The sequence below is a fragment of the Ischnura elegans genome, chromosome 5, assembly GCF_921293095.1.
Source record: "Ischnura elegans chromosome 5, ioIscEleg1.1, whole genome shotgun sequence".
NCBI classification, from domain to species: domain Eukaryota; kingdom Metazoa; phylum Arthropoda; class Insecta; order Odonata; family Coenagrionidae; genus Ischnura; species Ischnura elegans.
The window spans coordinates 67,499,574-67,517,925 of NC_060250.1; the positions used below are offsets into that span (position 1 = coordinate 67,499,574).

The window sequence follows — 18,352 nt, forward strand, 5'->3', positions numbered from 1 at the left end:
ATGCAGTTCAATAAGTATCCAGCACATTAACTTAACATAAAAAAAGAACATACTTATTTCAAATATTTATTGACAAAACATATTCATCAGCAATATGTTGTCAAAAATTGACAATATATTGCTTACGACGCTATTTTCTAAACACTTAACTATCCAAGAAACGGCTATCTATCTTGTTTTTATATTAAGCTCCACAAAAGCAGAATATTAAGCTTAGAAATAAGGAATATCCATGAAAATTAGTCTTTATTCACCATTCAAGCTTTCCTTTTTTCTTATCATTCCATTGCTGTGCGGCGTTTTGCGCATGCGCTAAAGTTCAAAGCTGCATGTAGCAGACCTCAGTCCGTTCCGTAAAAGCTTGATTTATGCAGCTATTACGCGCGCTTTTTAATCGGCTATTGGAAACGCTCGGAAAACGGCGGTGGGTGCAGAGTGATCCATATATTTTCATTGTTTCCAATAGGGTATTTGCACTCACTAGGAACGGCATTGAAAAAGTAGAATTCAAAATCGTAATCATCTCGATTGTAAATTTCGGTTAATGGCCGAAATGATCGTTCATTTCCCCGCGAAATTCGGATCGCTCTATTGTCACTCCGACTTTTGTAAACTTATTTATAAGCACGGTGGGCGACAGCACATTTAGCAGCCGACTTTAATCCAACATTCGTGACGACTACTGCGAAAAGAAATATGAGGTTGATAAAATTATCTGGATACAAACTATGCAACTTAATCATGGATTTTTATTTTACATGAGGTTTTGGAGATATCCCCATGGGAAGAATAAAGTATCTCCACGGCTGTATTTGATTGTTTTATAAGTATTAGAAAAACGCCTGTTAGTTTATGACAGGCTCATTTTTCGGGAAAGTTCGATATGACACATAAGAACTCAAAAGGGTACTAGCTGGGCACAGTTTCCAGATAATAGATTTTGAAATTATTGAGTTTCACAGCATTTCCCGTCGTAATAGGAAACGGTTTCGCCTAAAGTCATTACAATAAAAACTAAAATTGTATTTCACATACCAGATAAGTACTGTAGTCTGAGCATCCTAAGTCTGCACTCAAGCATTTAAAGATTATACCAATAGGATGCTGGATTACTGAGGGCCATAAGTCTTGGCAGACGTCTTGTAGCCACTAACCCAGTGTGAGAGCGTTTCACTGGAAGTAACTAATTTTTATCGTTTTTCATACTTCCATGAACTTACACTTTCCAGTTAAGCAAAAATTGGTTTAAGAGTCAGGGGCATAACCTAATAAGCTTCCGTTTTAATTTGTTTGAATTGTGATACGAAATGCGATCCGATAATATGATTCATGACAAGGTTGATACCGATTGACACACAAAAATATATCTTACAATAATCTATGTTATCCCATCAATAATAAGTTAATTGTGGATGAATTATATTTAAATCAAAATAGAGCACGTCTCGCGAGATATCTATTTAAATAAATTGTGTCTACCACAAAGTTTTGTCATTTTTTATGAACATTGTCACCCGGATTGGAATTTTTACAAGGAATCGTGAAGCGGGTAGTTGGCCCAGTAATTTGTATAATAGTAATAATTGTTTCACTAATGTGCATAGGATTGTAAGTATTAGGCTGATTATTGTCCACGACAAAAGCTCCAATTATTGTAATTTGCGGTCCAAATGTCCGATATTTGTTAATGATACAATAGAACGGAAAAAGCACCCTACAAAACTTATTAACACTGAAATTATAGAGAAGCTTATGAAGATTGGGCATCTACTGTTATCATCTTCAAATAATGGTAGTCCTCAGTGAAATACTCTGCTTTCGAAACTTGTCTCCTCGATGGGAGAATGTTTCCTGAGATGGAATTGTGTTTCTTCCGCAATAAAACGAAATCAACCATCTAAAATTTACATTAAAGTTTCATCTATAGTTAAGAATGCATGTAATTAAACCGCTGATTGAATTAAGTTTCATCAGAACTATCGCAAGTGTGGTTAATTTCAAACCTACTGCGTGAACGGCGGTGAAATTCACATCAATTGCAATGAGAATAATATCTTCGAAGCGGGAATCGAACCACTGACCTTTGCCATTACGGACCACAGCGCAGACCACTGGTTTCTTATTTCTCTTGGCGATTCCCATGGAAATTAAGAACTTGGATGGCGAAATCCAAAGGTCCGTGGTTCCATTTTTATCAGTTATTGCAATGCAAATGAGAAGTAAGGCAAAAGCAATTGACGCATTTCTCCTTCAGAGTTAATACGTTCTCGAAAATAACTTGTCTCTTCAGAAGATAAACTCAAATACACAGTTTTATTCATTAAATCACAGCTACAGCCGCCAACACAAAGGATTTCCTCGTTTTTCTGTTAGCATTCACCGGAGATTATAAGCTAAGGTCAGTTCATATAACTGAAAAGAAGTAAATCGCGAACTAAGCACAAAGAGATTTTTCGAAGAGCACCATTTTCCATTCTCCAACAAAGCCATGGTGACGTAAAAAACGAGCGATTCTTGAATCGACCATTCGCTGGGAGAGAAGTGGGACATTACACCAAACTACCGTGCAATCAAGTACTACGGAGGATCGGGGCTTTCGGAATTTGAGCATGCTTTCGAAAGGGTGAATGCGGCAAAAAAAAACAAGGATTATAACCGTCTCCGTATATTTTTTAATGGCTGCTAAGTGGTGCTCCGCTCGCGATGGGCCATTTGGATGGCTAAGTAAGTGAGGGAGATGTTATCATGTTGAAGAGGCTCTTGGGGGTGTGAATGACGCCAGGATTCCGTGGCCGCGGAAGTGGGTTCGTCTTTTCTCCCACTCTTGCCCTCTCATGACGGACAAGATGTCGTGAGGAGCCAAACTGAAACGCGAGGATTTCCGGCAGTTTTTATCCCTTTGACGGTAGCAGGCGAGCCGCTAACGACTTTCCTTGCAAGGAGACTCTATTAAAGGAGGCCCAAGAACATGACCGTTAAGCGTTATATCTGTTGCCGTTTCGCGCGAATTTTATTCGGCGGCGCCTCTACGCAGCGGTGTCTCGTTCAGCGAGACATCAGTCATTAACCGTATACGAAGTGATCTTTTACACCTAAAAATCGTTTCGCATGCATTAAATATGCCCTTTATAAGTTTTTTTTGGCTCAGTTACGTATTACTGCCGTGTATTTCCTCGTGAAAAGTGGATATCAAGGCGATTTATAAATCGGATACAACAATTCTAGCAGCGGACTTGATAATCCCCTAATGTAATATTCGTATTTTAATGGATCGCTTACTGGCACCAAAGTATTCTCCTAAGGAGAGACTCATGAAAAAGTCGCGTAGGAAGGAAATATCTAAATGGGTGAAAATGGAAACTGAAAAACTGAAAATGCACTTGCACAGCAAAGAATTATGCCTTACGCGATAGCTAAAAATACACCAGACAGTTTTTATTCGGATATCAACTACGTAAATACAAAATCTACGACCGTCGCGTCGAAGTAATGATTACATTTTGGAACGTGAGACAGTCATTAATCCACTCTTGGCGGACAAGATCTCGTGATTGCTTAACTTGAATCGGAATCTGATAAAATAAAATTTTAGTGTTTAGTAGGTGCGGTTAAATTCGGATTATTTCAATCATTGCAGGCTTTCGCAGAGTTATCGAGACTAAAGATAGGATCAAGCAGAGACATATTCAGCGAAATTGGCATTTTAGCGACGCAGAATTCTTATTATACGCTATGCAAGCCGTTAATTCGCGCCCTTCTAATCCTCTCTCGCCATTACTTAGGAACAAAAAAATAGAATTCGCAATGGCATACGGGTGCAGAAAATGAGAGGCACATTACGTAATTCACACTCACTAGTCCCTGTCGCAGGTTTTCTCCATAAATGAATGCCTGGGTGGAAATAATCATTTTTCGCTATAAACTGGATGTAAAAAAGTTTATAGTAGGCGCACGTGCCGCGTCAAAACAAAGACGTGAAGCTAGACTTTTTAAGTGAGGCACTAAATATTACGAAATATTTCTAACGTGAATGCAACGCAAGGTACGCGCACTGTACCCATATAAATGGTTGTTAGGCGCATTAATATTCTTTTTCTCAGAATGAAATAGATATTATGACTAGTTTTAAGACGCGTGGGCTGTGAACATGACCTAAAAAGGGTAAGGGACGGGTAAAAAGCTCCACACGTGAACTCCACTCTCGTAACCAAAAAAGAGTACGCACAAGAAGATCTCGAGTGGGAAGCTGCAATTAGATGACGCATAGCAGTTGCAGCAGAGGAAATGAAATGACGAGCAGCAGCTAATTAGAAAACAAAGTGAGTTATGAACATTGGAGGTCAGCGCGGTAATGCATTACGTGGAGTATACACCGACAGATGAGAGTAATGTGAATTTCACACGGCCTCGACATCAGGTACTTTCCGGAGAGGTAGAAATATCAACGATTGCTATCGTTTGTATGTAATTAAAACAAAAATAAAGAGAGAGTACCATTACGGCATATCATTTGCCTATTCAATTGAACAAATGACCAGAGCCAATCGTAGCAAAATAAAAAACTACACCTCTTAATTGATATATTTTAGCATTTGTTAATAGTAAAATACAACTTACAGCTGGAAGCCTATCATTTCTCTACTTAATTGAACGAATGACCACAGCCAGTCGTAGCAAAATGAAAATATAAAACACACCTCTTTTCCCGCACATTTTAACAATTGTAATAGAGAAAAAAGCAATTTACAGCTTGAAGCAGATCCTTCATTAATAAGTCGTAAAAGGCATTAATAAAAACAAATAGCCGGGAAATATGAAATAAATATCCAATGGAATGAGAATATTTTTATAATTATTTCGTACAGAATTGATTCCATCGCAAGTGATTGAACCCAATTTGATCACTAACCTTCATGCCTTACCTCACCCATTCAGTTACAATCCCAATAATATAGTATATTATACTCGATAAATTTTAATTCCTAACGTTTAATACCTCGTTCACTTCATACTTAAGGAGTCTTACGTAGCCGTTTGTTTATATTTATGGGTGAGCGTAAATATAGGGTTATATGAAGACGAGAGAAGCAATAATAAACTTGTGCATATTTACTTAACATTAAATTAACACCTCAGTGTACATTATTGTTGTCCATTCATAGAAAAAAGAATGAAAATTAACGGTGAAATTAAGGATATGTAACTCCTACCTCAAATATGAAGTTATTCGGAGGAATAGCACACAATTTAGATCACATTGATCAATAACTTATGATATGAACCAAGGAGTACCTGCATGAACTTACTATCTATTACCATCTCAGCTACACGTTCAATCCATCAATAAAAAAAATCCACTTGAGGTTCAACCGAGCTCACAACTCAGTAGAAAACGGCAATACCGATCAACTTCCAACATCAGCGGGGCTTTGAGCGTGTGCTGAACAGTAATGCAGAACTTAAAATCTTGGTTCTACACCAATCCAACCATTCCCAAAACTTTGACATCAAGTGACGCCCAGAAATTCTAAGGATTTTACCAACAATTGTTCCAAAAAAATGAAAATGAAAATTTAAATGATAACAAGAAAAGTAATAGGCATGCTCAACAGAAGGAAATTCAATATGGGAAGAGTGAGGACACGAGCCAGTGTAATGAGCAAACTTTTTCAAGTACACATAACATTAGTTCACCGGTTAACAGCCCGAGACAATGACACCGAATTCGAATTAGAATGCAGTTTTACGAAAAATTCAGTAGGAATTCTCATTCTACGAGTACATAAAAATAAAAGAACTTAGCCGCAACAAATTCATTGACCCAGACTGAGTTAACACGGATAAATAAATTTAGATTAAAAATGTGTCAGACCGGTGCATGCCGCGTGATACATCGGATTTTCCCCCGAAATTTCATGAGCGACTGCTGGTCACTTCATCACCATTCCCTTGAAGAAGTGACCAGCTGTCGGTTACGAAATGTCGGGGCAAAAATGCGATATACCACAAGGCATGCACCTATGTGTCACATTTTTAATCATCAACAGCCGCGGATGTTTTAATCAAGAAATAATCTAGAGTTGGGTAAAGTTTGCATATTAATTTGTTAAGTGTGAGAATAAAGTCTTTCTTAGATTATAAAAATATTATTACAGAATAACTATTTGGCATAATAACTTTTTCTGGAGCTGTATCAAGGACAGAATCTAAACCGCACAAGTAGCTGACGCCGACGAACTGAAGGTTAGGATGCAATCTTTTGTGAGCACTGTGACAAAAAACATGTTACTAAACTCCTGGTGGGAACTGGAATACAGCTTCGAAATTCTTTGAGCTGCCAATGGGGCACACGTTGAAGTTTACTAACGTAAGAGGTTTTTAAAAATAACTAGTAACACTGACCTATGTAACAGCATCAAATTTGATTTGTTATGTTAAATTGTAATTCGGTTAAAAATTTTGATAATTAGGACAAGACTTTATGATCACCCTGTATTTCAGTCCGAGTTATTAATTTTCAGGCAGAAAGAATGATAGAAAAGTATAACACAGCTGAAGGAAGTGGAAGGTGCCTCGCGGAGGCACAAGCACTTGTGGCTGTCCCATGCCGCGGGATGCAAAAGCATTAATACACTGAGGATGGAAAGAGGAACACACTTTTCGGGTTGCCCTATCGACGACACTTGGCGGTAAAACGCACAATAACAGTCATCTCGTTTCCCTGGGAAACAATTTGGAGCCGGGACAGGAAATAAGCCATTCCCGTGCCGGGATTACGTGAATAAACCGGTAAATGTTGTTACGAGTTGTTGATTGAGGTAATAAGAGCGGGTTCGCACCCACGATTGCCGCGATATGAAAGAAGACTTCTTCCGCCGACCCACGCGCTCGCCTACGAACGAGGACGCGTCGTTCCCGCGGCCCTCTCTCAAAGAACGGGAAATTGCCACGCGGAACCCTCCCGCCGCAGCGAGGCGCCACCGTCGCCGAGCCAAGAGGTGACAAATGGAAGCAGTTCCTCGGAAATTATGATGGTATGATTAAGTAACACACGCAGCTCTAATCGTATTCTATTGTCCCATCCCCAGAGCAAAAGAGTGAAGAAGAAAGAACGATTATTGGCTTGTGCACATGAGGTGATACTTCAGAACAAACGTGGCCTATCCCAACCATGTTTTTCTGTGACAACTGGTTCATAGAATTTGGAGATTGCATTTTATAACAAGCAGCGTTGAGCTTATTTTGCGAGAAATTTTACCTCTTCTAAGTTTTGAGTGCACGAAGAAAAATACGCACCAGGATTTGAATAGAACCTACCATCCAGGATCTTATTTGCTTTGTTTTTTTCATTCTCCATCAAAATACCGGCATCAATACGAAGTTAAATAGTTTCAATAGTGGATCCACCTTTCACGTCACTATAAAACCAAGCCGAGTACTAAATTGATACTTACTCATAAGAATTCGCAGAGGCCCCACCACGAGGTCCTCAGAGATTATCATGGCAGGATAAAGCAACGTATACGTGCTATACATTCAGCTATAAAAACATCGTGAAACTCCATCCAAAAGATGTTCTTTAGTTGCTGGTGACCGAGAAACCTTTGCCTTTTGATGACGGATAACGATATTCTCAGGCGGAAATTATATCATGCGCCTAAATGGGGTATGAAATATTTGACCTCGCACAAGTACAAGGAATCTAGTGAATACAGAGTTTACAGTATTCAGATATCGTATCGAACGATATCGTGTTTTTTTCTATAGCTGGATATCCATCATTACTACCAGCATTCTAGCAAGTTAGCCTGTGATCATCATTGGCGTGGTACTAATATGATGCTTGCTTCTAATGGGACTTTTTAGCGTATGACAAATCCAGTTTGGTCTTCGCCATGCCTGCAATGCGATCGTAAATTGCAGAAACCAAGGTTTCATTCCTCTTTTTCTTCAAGGTTTTCTTCCTCTTTGTCGCAGAAAATGAAGTTATCACAGCAGAAAATTTTTAAGTGATACAAAAAGAAACGGCTTTTCCGCTAATCGTAAACTTGAAAAGAAGTCTTTTCAGGTTTACGATTTTCGGATTATACAAAAAATAGCTTATCGGATAATAAAAATATTGAATGGTATCAAAAGGTATGAAACATAGAGGGAATTAAAAACTGATTATTTTTCAACATTTTTTTTGCATTAATCACGCATAAAAACAGTTTTGGATAAAAAATAAAGGAAAAGGTGGGCCTATACATGTGGTCGCAAGGTTTTCCACTTGAGAACGTAGATTCATATTTCGGCGGAGAACACTTGTCAGTGGACATGCGATATCTACGCGAGTGCTTTAAGGGGGTTTATTCTATCGGATGGGGCGATTAAACGACCATCCTTTTGCATCATTTTCTCAAGAGTCTCTCTCTCTCTCTCTCCTTACTATTACTTAATTAACTCAATAACTACAATATGGGTGTAAACCTAGGAGACATGTAAAATTCCCTGATAAACATTACAGCATCAACAAATAGGACAGAGTTGAAGATTACTATCCAGCTCCAATATGGTATTTAATATTCGATGAGAATCAGTAGAGAAAACCTCCATAAAAGGGACACGATCACAAGAAAAAGAAAAGTTATTGGGCCAAGTTATCTTTCATTATCTAATCGGCGAACAAACGCAAGGGAAAACTAACTATCCTCTCACATCCAATATAAAATCGATTATCGTTAACTGTCCACTCACAATTTTCAGATAATTTTCAGGCATGAAATCATTGAAATAATTACCAAAAAGCTATCATGGGCGCTATTTAGTGAAATCCTTTTTTTCTGGTAGCTTCCAACTCTTCGGTATCCCAATGGCACTCATAAAAATTCCCCATCATAAAAAAGGGACTTTAACGAGGGGCTATCAAGTCATCTTACAACCTGGCTGCCATCTTTTAGCAGCCATAATTTCGCAAGAATGGCCCCAGTTTAGCTCACTTCCTCATTCTTAGGTATATGACACTGTTATATCCTTTTATTCCCAATCGAAATTTGAATTCCCAAGACACTGATATTTTCAAAAGAAAAAGGTGTCCGGAAAATCCATTCAGTTTCTCTCAATAGGAATTGGGTACTAATTTACTTCACACTCTCTAAGCTGTTCGTTGAAACGGAACTACAATATATGGAAGAAATAAAAAAGAAAAAGTATTTATATTACAAAAAGTAATGGAAATTGACTGTATTATAAAGCAATAAGCTGAATAAATTATTTCGGATGGTTGAAACTTATCAATATTGTAAGATATCTCCGAGAACCAATCCACTAAAGCGCTCGTATGGTGGCTTGCAAGTATTTCGTACATGTATGTTAATTGTCAATTGGCACCATTTTTTGATATTATTTCTTAAATAAGAAGATTTATTATAGCACAAAATAAATATTTACAATCATTACAAATATTTTTTATAAATGCACGAAGCATTTATAAAAATTATTTCGTTAAAGACATTTTATTTAAATAAGTTGAGCGTGGGTGATAAATGAATTAACTCATCGTAAATTCATTTCCTTTTACTTGATGCATGAAGGACCATGAATAAATGTCAATGAATTTTCTAAACCACTCACGTATACCTTTTCTTTAATAGAAAAATAATAGGTCGTCCATATCATAATTAATTTAGCATGCATATCAAGTAAATAAACATATTATATACCACGAATTGATCACTGAAGGAACTCGTAGAATTATTATTCGCCTAAGCTAAATTTATGACTAACTAAAACAATACTTCTGTGCACGGTAGATCGAGGAAGTTCTAGCGAGATTTTCAGAGTCAACGCGAGTATTCCTCAATCAAGAGCAGTAAGAAATTATGTTTCAATGTACAATATTCATTAAAAATAGCAAAACAATAATCAACAGAGGCAAGAAACTAAAGTTTACATTTCCTATAAAAGCAGCTATGATAATTATCGTTTAAATTAAGAGAAAATATTATAAAAAAGCAAAAAAAGGCGTACTACTCAATAATTAACAGTTTGAAATTCTTTCACTTTGTCAACATTCCAAGGGTAAGATTAGGGACGGGTTGGAAAGACTATGATTGCCCCTTAAACATGAATAGAAGTGAGCTAACATGTTCAGTGTAAGAGAGAATCATTCAGGGATACAAAAAACTTGAACTTCTGACCAACTTTATTTAGCCTGAGAAATTGTAAAAAAAACGATGATAAAATGAAAGGAATAAATCGGAATAAACGGTAAAAATCTTGAGGCGATGCGAACTGTAAGTCTGCGAAGAAAGAAGAATGCGTGGACCTCGACCGATAAGGGGATTGAGGCGGATTCCACAGTAGACAAAGATGGATTGGTGAGGAACTTCAGTAAACCTTCTCCACCACACTTCGGAAAATCGAACCGAAGATGGTGGGTATCAGATGGAAGAGGTAAAGGACTCTCGTTGTCATTTTCACGATTCATGGGATTTATATTTTCACGGAATTTTGTCAAGACTTCAATGATGAGCGTAGCGGTGATTCATTGTCTGGCGTCGCAGTTAGAAAGTTAGAAGAAGAGGTACGTTCCACTCGAGCGTAAATTCTTCCAGATAGCAAAATTTACTTTTTAGCCTTCGGCGATGCACTTTTTTCTTCGATAGAAACGAAAAGCAGAAGCTGCTTCAGTTTAAAACAGAGGAAATTCCACTGAAAGTTGAACTTTGTGAATGAGGAGAACAAAATCAGGTAAAAAAACGAAAAACACAACATTCTTTAATTAGAATCCAGAAAAATTTCCAATATGATTTGAACTTCGACTGTTAGTAGAACAATCAGGTGATACAAATTTGTCTCCTCGTAAAATGTTAACCGACTGACCTCATATAATAATCCCGTGAGGGTTTGAGAAAATTATTGCCATTAAGAGCTTCAGATCATGAGCTAGGGTAGCTCGTGCGAAAATATTCTGCACCGCATTTCTGAAAGGATTAAATAATAAATCTTACAGGTTCACTAGGTAAAAAAAACTGGGTGAGGTTTGTTACTTAGCTCGAGTAAGGCCTCATTTTTTATAGAACGGGAGCATATGAGGCCCAACTGGGAAGTTAAACCGCAATGCGAACGAGATACGAATACGAAACTCATATTTCGTCCAAAGATATACTTGTGAGTTATTAGGTACCAAACTTCTAAAGATTTGGAAATTACTTACCGTTAAGCAGAATGGGTGTTTCAAGATCACGTAGTTAGATAATATGAATAATACATCTGTGAATCAAAAGAAGTAACAGAGCAAGCGGCATGACAATATGACCGAAAAAAGACCCCCGATCACACACTAATGGTAACTGAAATAAGCAACTATTATTGAGGTAATTCTAATTCACGTAAATTCGACTTCGTGTTTCAATCGAACGAGATGTCGGAATATGGCGACCTAAATTGATGAATTCGACAAAAGTGACCGTATTATATAATAGCTTTACTCATTTCGCTTTAACTTTGACATTTTAGATCCAGCTCAAATGCTACTCGAATCCAATAAACCCGGATAATAATGCATAACTTAGGTCTACGGCAACCCGTAAACAAATGCTGCATAAACTGCCCTTCATGGTATTCCCATCCGTTCATTTACACTGCATACTCAAAATTTTTTAAAAAGAAACATACAGTTATGTATATATCCGTTGAGGTAAATGACTGTTACTTTTGTTCCAACGATGTTATTTAACAGCCATATTCAATCCATCACATCAAATACATGATTGTTCCTTGAGGTTCATAACAATATAGCCAGGAAGGAACAAAATCACACGAAGAAAGTATTCTTTCCTCCGGAAGGGAATCGCACTACTGCGAAATAGAACTTAAATAAAGAGCTAGGCGAGTGGGCTGAAATATGACGAAAGTATTGAAGATAATCAAGAATTAAGGGCGTTTGTTTATAACGGTGATTATTTTTGGCCAACGTTTAGGTATATATTTATACCTTTTTCAGGGCTTTTGTGTGCAATGAATAAGTTTTGTTCATGAAAAAATTTTATCCATTGAAAAAAAGCCCTGAGTAAAAGGTATAAAAATATAACGAAACGTTGGCCAAAAATTTTGCATTTCACTTTTGAAGACCTACACTCCAAGATGAATCAACGGCCAACATCAATAATCAATAAAATGAATGAATAAAAATTCATGAATGAATAAAAAATGAATCAATAAAAATTCAGGCCAATAGAAAGGAGAAAAGAATTTTTTTATAACTGCATCGTTGCACCGATGAAAAACGACCTCACATGAAGTACGATATTGTTGTAATTGCACGGTGGGGACCTCTACCTTGACTGGAAGGCACCCTTAGCGACACAGGAAGGAAACGGAACCAAAGTCTCTCTACGAAGTCCCACGGTCCCTATGGGGGGAAGCTGCGGCAGTCGTCTCAATTAACGGTTTCGGAAAGTTCGTCGTCACGTTGTATCTGGCGCCCACTTAAAGGGAGCCGACGAAGGAAGTGGACCCCGCGGGCTAATTGACTTACATCTGTGATGGCCGAGGCGGGACTGGGGCTCTCCGGGCTGAAGCAGCGCTTGGAGGCGGAGGACTGGTGGGAAGGCGGGGTGGGAGTGCGCGTCTGCGACGTAGAGGTCGCCCCCTGGTGCGGGGGCGGCGAAGACCGCGACACGCCCTCCGAGTTGAATCCTGCGGGGGAGAGGGAAAACAAACATTAAAACATCATGCATACAATCGAGTCAAGTTTTTTCCGGAGAGATATCGTGGAACACCATATCAAAGAAGGATAGAGGGAGGAGATGTGAAAATTATCCGGTTTTAAGAGAAAGGATAAAGATTAAATGCGGCCGTTTTACATTTTAAGGGTTTATTTATTTATTAAGATACCTTGATGAAAATGGCCGCTGTAGAACATCGCGATTACTCATTTCGTGAAGTAATCTTGATCATGGTACACCTACATTCAGTAGGTTCTTAGGTAACAGTGAATTTGTGCAGTCATTACGGTTTCAAGAAAAAGAACAAAGATTAGATGCGGCCGAACAGTGGGATATTGTGGAAAAGAAAAGGAAGATATTTTTATTTATTGAACGAAAATGAGTTTTTTAGTTCATTAACTTGTTTGTTTGCTAGTTAGTTAGTTATGACTATGTTTCTGTACCTCCTCCGACCCCCATCATCCTCCTTATTTCCCCCCCCCCCTTCTTCCTTCTAATCCTTCCCCTTCTTTTCGAAGATCTGGATTAAGAATAATGTAGTACCTGACGATGATTGCAAGCCACTAGAAAGACCTGTAGAATACTGTTTATCATTAAAGGATATCATCGTTTATCATTATTCATGATGCATACACATTTGTATACTCTACTGCCCCGCTCATTCGGACTCATAGCGATGTTTCAAAAGGGTTCGTATAGCATACTAAGAGTAAGTACGGCCCTATGAATTTTATCTTCTTAGGCAGAACCCAAAACTACGTTCAACAAGGAATACAGGAAAATATAGATGCATCAAATACCAACTATATCACGAAAACCACCACCAAAACTTAAAATACGAAAATATTAAGGGGGAGATGAAAAATGATGGAAATCAGACTAGGTTCAGATAATACATACTATCGTTGATACCACAGGAGTAGCGCTTCATTCAATATATCAACGACTAAAAAATAATGGACTGACGAAAAATCTGTTCATCACAATACGAAAAGAAGCAATTATAAATACGTGCCGAAATTTTTGAACCCCAGGTAAACGAAGAATGATGAAGATAAAATGGATCGACGGAGTAAGTAATTAGGAAGTGCCAAGAAGAGTGGGAGAAGAGAGAATTTTTCTAAAAACATTAAGGAGAGACAGGGCAACTTAGTTGGCCACGTTATGAGATATGATGGCCTGATGAAAGCAATCGCAAAGACAAGTGGAAGTGAAGAAAGGCAAGGGATAACCCCGAAAGAGTTACTTGGTCAAGTCATAAAGGATGTAAAAGAGAATAAATAGGTCGCTATGAAAAGACTAGCGGATAGCGGAGGGGAAATGAGAGCTGCGTCAAACCAATCTTGGGATTGTAGACTAATGATGATGAAGTAAAAAGACGAGAGTGCCCGTGGTAAATCTAGCCTCGTCCAAAACCAACGAAATTAATGTAAAAAAATAAATAATCTATGTTTTCAGGAAGCGTTGTGGCCAAGGGGATAGGGCGGTTTGCTACTGATCGAAAGGTCCCGAAGTCTTAGTCCTCAGACCTTTCGGCAATTGTGCCATTGATTCGACTTAATTGGGTCTTTCTCGAATGAAACTAATAGGCGTGTTTCTGTTGTTGTTCTCAACATCGCGTTGTACTAATGCTCATATCTAACGATTTGATCGTTGGATTATTCTTCCTCATAGAATAATCCTCCAAGGTCGTTAGTATATTAATTGCGTATGCTTGGTTTCGCTTATAGTAGGGCCCGCCCGCCTTTGTGACGGTGCGGGAATCCTCGTCCCCTCCCTTCCTTTCCTATCCTTCCCTTGGAGGCGTCGTCGGGCTCTCATCGCGGCGGTGCCTCCTTCCTTGTTCCTTCCCGTCCTTCCCCTTCTGGGTGCAGAGGAGAAAAGCTCGTCCCTGCCCCAGGAGTGTATCCCCGCGAACCCGCCCTAGGGTTTCGTTTCCATTGTACAAATACTCATCATTAATGAATATTGGATCAAATTACGACGTTAAGTATTTCGTAGTTAATAGAAGATTATAACAGATTGGAAAATAACTCAACTTTTTATTTATATTTATCGACATACTGCCCCACAAGATGCTTTAATAGGCGTATGGCTGAGGGTGTTAGAACACCAGCCGTTTAAAAATAAAATGCTCCAACGTAATTTACCCCCGCATATTAGGGAAAATCCTTGAGATTTTATGATTACCTTGCTGGAAATATTTCACTTTTAATATCTTCATCTAAGTCTCAGAGAAAATGACGAAAGTAAATAAAAAAAAGGCGAAAAAACTCTCCTGAAAGGTCAGAGACGTGGGAAATTCAAATAGCGATTGATGAAGACCGACTGAAGGGAGTTCTTAGATTGTGGAATGTGGAGATTATCTAGCTACAATATTATTATTGAATTAATGTTTCACTCGATCCTTAGCATTCCACCCAATTATAAGCGTTCCAACCAATTGATCTATTAAGTTTTCCACTTTAATATAGAGTCGGTTTCAAAAAGACCGCGTTACCTAACAATGAGGCACTAAAGTTAGTTGTAGAGCTATTATTACTGTTGCGCTGACTTTACAAAATAAAGTTTGCACGTAAGTCTAAGCTCACGTAGCATATTCTCGGGGATACCATCACGTTTGCTGTCGTTTCTAAAATCATACGCGACGCTATCCCAAGAAAATAATGCTCGATTATCATCGAAAGCCTTGGCTCCCGTCTGCCAGTAAGTATAATTTACAATGCGCTACCTTCACTTCAACGACGCTCTTATACGGAGCTTTTTTCGAATAATATCATTCCTCGTCATAAATACGAAAAAAATTTTCTAGAAGGAAAATTAGAAGAATGCATCTGGTGTCGTTCTTTACTCATTGTACAAATGTTCATCATAGGTACAGCTTAAATTACGAGCTTTCATTTCTTCTCGTAAAAAGTGAAACTAATAACTTTCCACTAGATTGTAAAATATTTCAATTACTTAATGAACATATAACATATTTTTATCCAGGACTACTAATCAGCATCGCATTATCGTCATAATCGCTTACTTAAATATCCATATTTATATATTCGTTTCATTAAATTACACTCTGCTTCCTATTGTTATCATTAGGAGCAAATGGATAATCCATGCGTCAGATATTTAATTTTCCGTACTATTTTTTTGTCAGCCAAAAAGTAATAATCAGAGAGTAATCATTTACATAATGAAATATATTCGTATCTGATCTGGGCCTCCCGTTACGAATTCGACTAGCAACAATAAAATTTAAGAAACTAACTATTGGAAAAAGAATAAAAACTTATAAAATCACTTCAATTCATTCTACCAAACGAAAATGTCAAAAAATCCTAATTTGGTTCACCATAATGCAGTTTTATTGGCCCGTTATATTGGTTAGCAGTTTCAAATATTTATGGAATTTTCCACAAAAAGTATAATTTCGTAAAAGACAGAATCATAAGTGACTGCTCGCACTATAACACCCGCGATACGATCTATAAGAATATCACAGAGAAAATCAATGCCATAGTGTTCTGACATACCTCAATCGCGAAAGGTAATTACATAATAATTATAGAGTTAACTCCCTTAAGCCCTTTCTTAAAGCCTTTGTAAAGAAGTGACGGAACTTTAACATGAAAGTGCTCCGTATCCCAACACATAATATATTACAACATTCAGTTCTTATTTGAAGTGTCGTCGATAATATTCTAAGACTAAATAGCGAGATTGCGAATTGTCATTTGTTGACGTACCTAAGTTCTCAATGTGCAATCTAGGGGCGCAGCGAGGGGGGTTTTGGGGGTTGAACCTCCTCCCCCAGAGCTCAGAGAATTTTTTAAGTTAAATCCATTTTACTTGATTGCCTTAATAATACTTATAGAATAGTGTAATGATTTATAAAATATTCCACAGAAAGCCGTAAAACTCACTTTTTATCCTAAAATTTTTCTGGAGAGGGCCCCCGCACCTTCCGCTTACCCTGGCAGATTTTCCACACCCTCAAACACCCCCAGTATTAGTTGCGCCTAAAACCCCTCCTAACCTTTATTCCTAGCTGCGCCTCTGGTGGAATGAACGATCTATTTAAAAAATAAAACGTTGAAAAGAGGAAAAATTTAACGCTATAGCTATCTGAAAAATATTTTTTTCTTGATACAAGAATCATGCTTAGCATCAAGAAATACGTAGTGCGAACGACGCACATAACTAAACCAGTTGCATATGACGGGATCAAATCCTCAGTAATTCCATGGTAGATTAATTGAGCGTCAGTCTCTCTCTTCCTAGTCACTATGCCCTCTCCGTATTCCTAAAATTGATGACTGGTTTCTAAGGAATGAGATATTACTCGCTGAGAGCGGTTCATTTGCGGCACTAAATTACAACGAGCTGTCTCATTTCACAATTAACACGTGTTTTCTTAGGTCTCCAAACTTCATCCAATCATTCCATTCATGCAAACAATTGATTAATCTCTTAGGACCTTTGTGATTCTAATAAAAAAATAAACGGTCAAATTCTTGTCCATGCATTGAAACATAGGAATAAACCATAAATTAGTCACAACATTCGAGAGGCGCAATCCTCTCTCAAAATAGAAATTAAATTAGCTGGTATAATTCAATCGCTGAGAATAAATCATTTTTTGTATCCTTTCATTCTATCAATTACAATCTCGTAGCACAATGAAAAAGTTAATTCATCAATCAGAAATGAAACAAACTTTCACTTTCATAATTTAATTGAGCTTCAGATACAAAATATACAAATCAGTTAAATATTTTTTCACGGCGAACTTCATCGCTGGTGTTTATAAATAGTGGTTGGTTAGTAAACGGAGACAGCATAATTGAGAAAATAGATAATTCGGAGTCACTATGCAGCAATCACTACACTAAAAAATTTGAATGGAATAGTAAAAAAGTTCACTATCAATTGGAATATAAAGAGTAATGAATACGGAAAAAGTGAGAAAATGAAACTTAAATAAGGCGGCCATTGAGCTAGCTTTCTATATGTCCATTGATAAATTGAAATAATATATCAATAGTAACTTGAGCAGCTGAGCTTACGACCCATCTTAAAAAAATTCCGTTATCTGAGGCCGATTGTGTTTATAAGGACGCATATAAATAAGTTTAAATCCAAATTAGTACATTTTGCTCCATTATAATGGGAAAATATTCATATTTTCAACTTTGAAACCATTACGGAGAGTCAGTACCAGTGATAACTCGTATCACATGACAAAGTTACAGAAGGGACGTCGATGAGCAATCTCCTAAGTTTCTCAGGGCCACGAAGCCCCTCCAGCTAGCACACCAGTTTTGACAAACTTTGGCAAGGATTCCGATAGAGGGAGAGCTGTGTCGTCCGCTTGTTTGCACCAGGTGGGGCCGGGATTGTCACACCCAAGGATGAGAGAACCACCTGAGAACCACGCCCACCGAACGGCCCGAATTCTACCGAGCGAAAGTGTTCATCCTTACCCACGCCAAAATATTGTCGAGCGGTGTTAATGAAAGACCGACCGAATGAGTTATAAAGATGAGGGTTTCGATGCGATTACTTCTACCTTAATCGACTACGCCCTTTTCCATCTATGAACAGGTACATATTTAAAAATTAGTGTAAGTAAGCTATTTGTATTT

General features: G+C 37.8%; 1 protein-coding gene across 2 annotated transcripts in view; it reads right to left on the reverse strand.

The window, feature by feature from the left end:
* LOC124159017 (rap guanine nucleotide exchange factor 4) overlaps nucleotides 1-18,352 on the reverse strand; it is a 444,712-nt gene that overhangs the window by 49,844 nt on the left and 376,516 nt on the right. For both annotated transcript variants that reach the window (XM_046534502.1, XM_046534501.1), the window contains one exon: nucleotides 12,521-12,681. In XM_046534502.1, coding sequence (XP_046390458.1) covers nucleotides 12,521-12,681 — 161 coding nt within the window. The remainder of the gene's footprint in view (nucleotides 1-12,520; nucleotides 12,682-18,352) is intronic.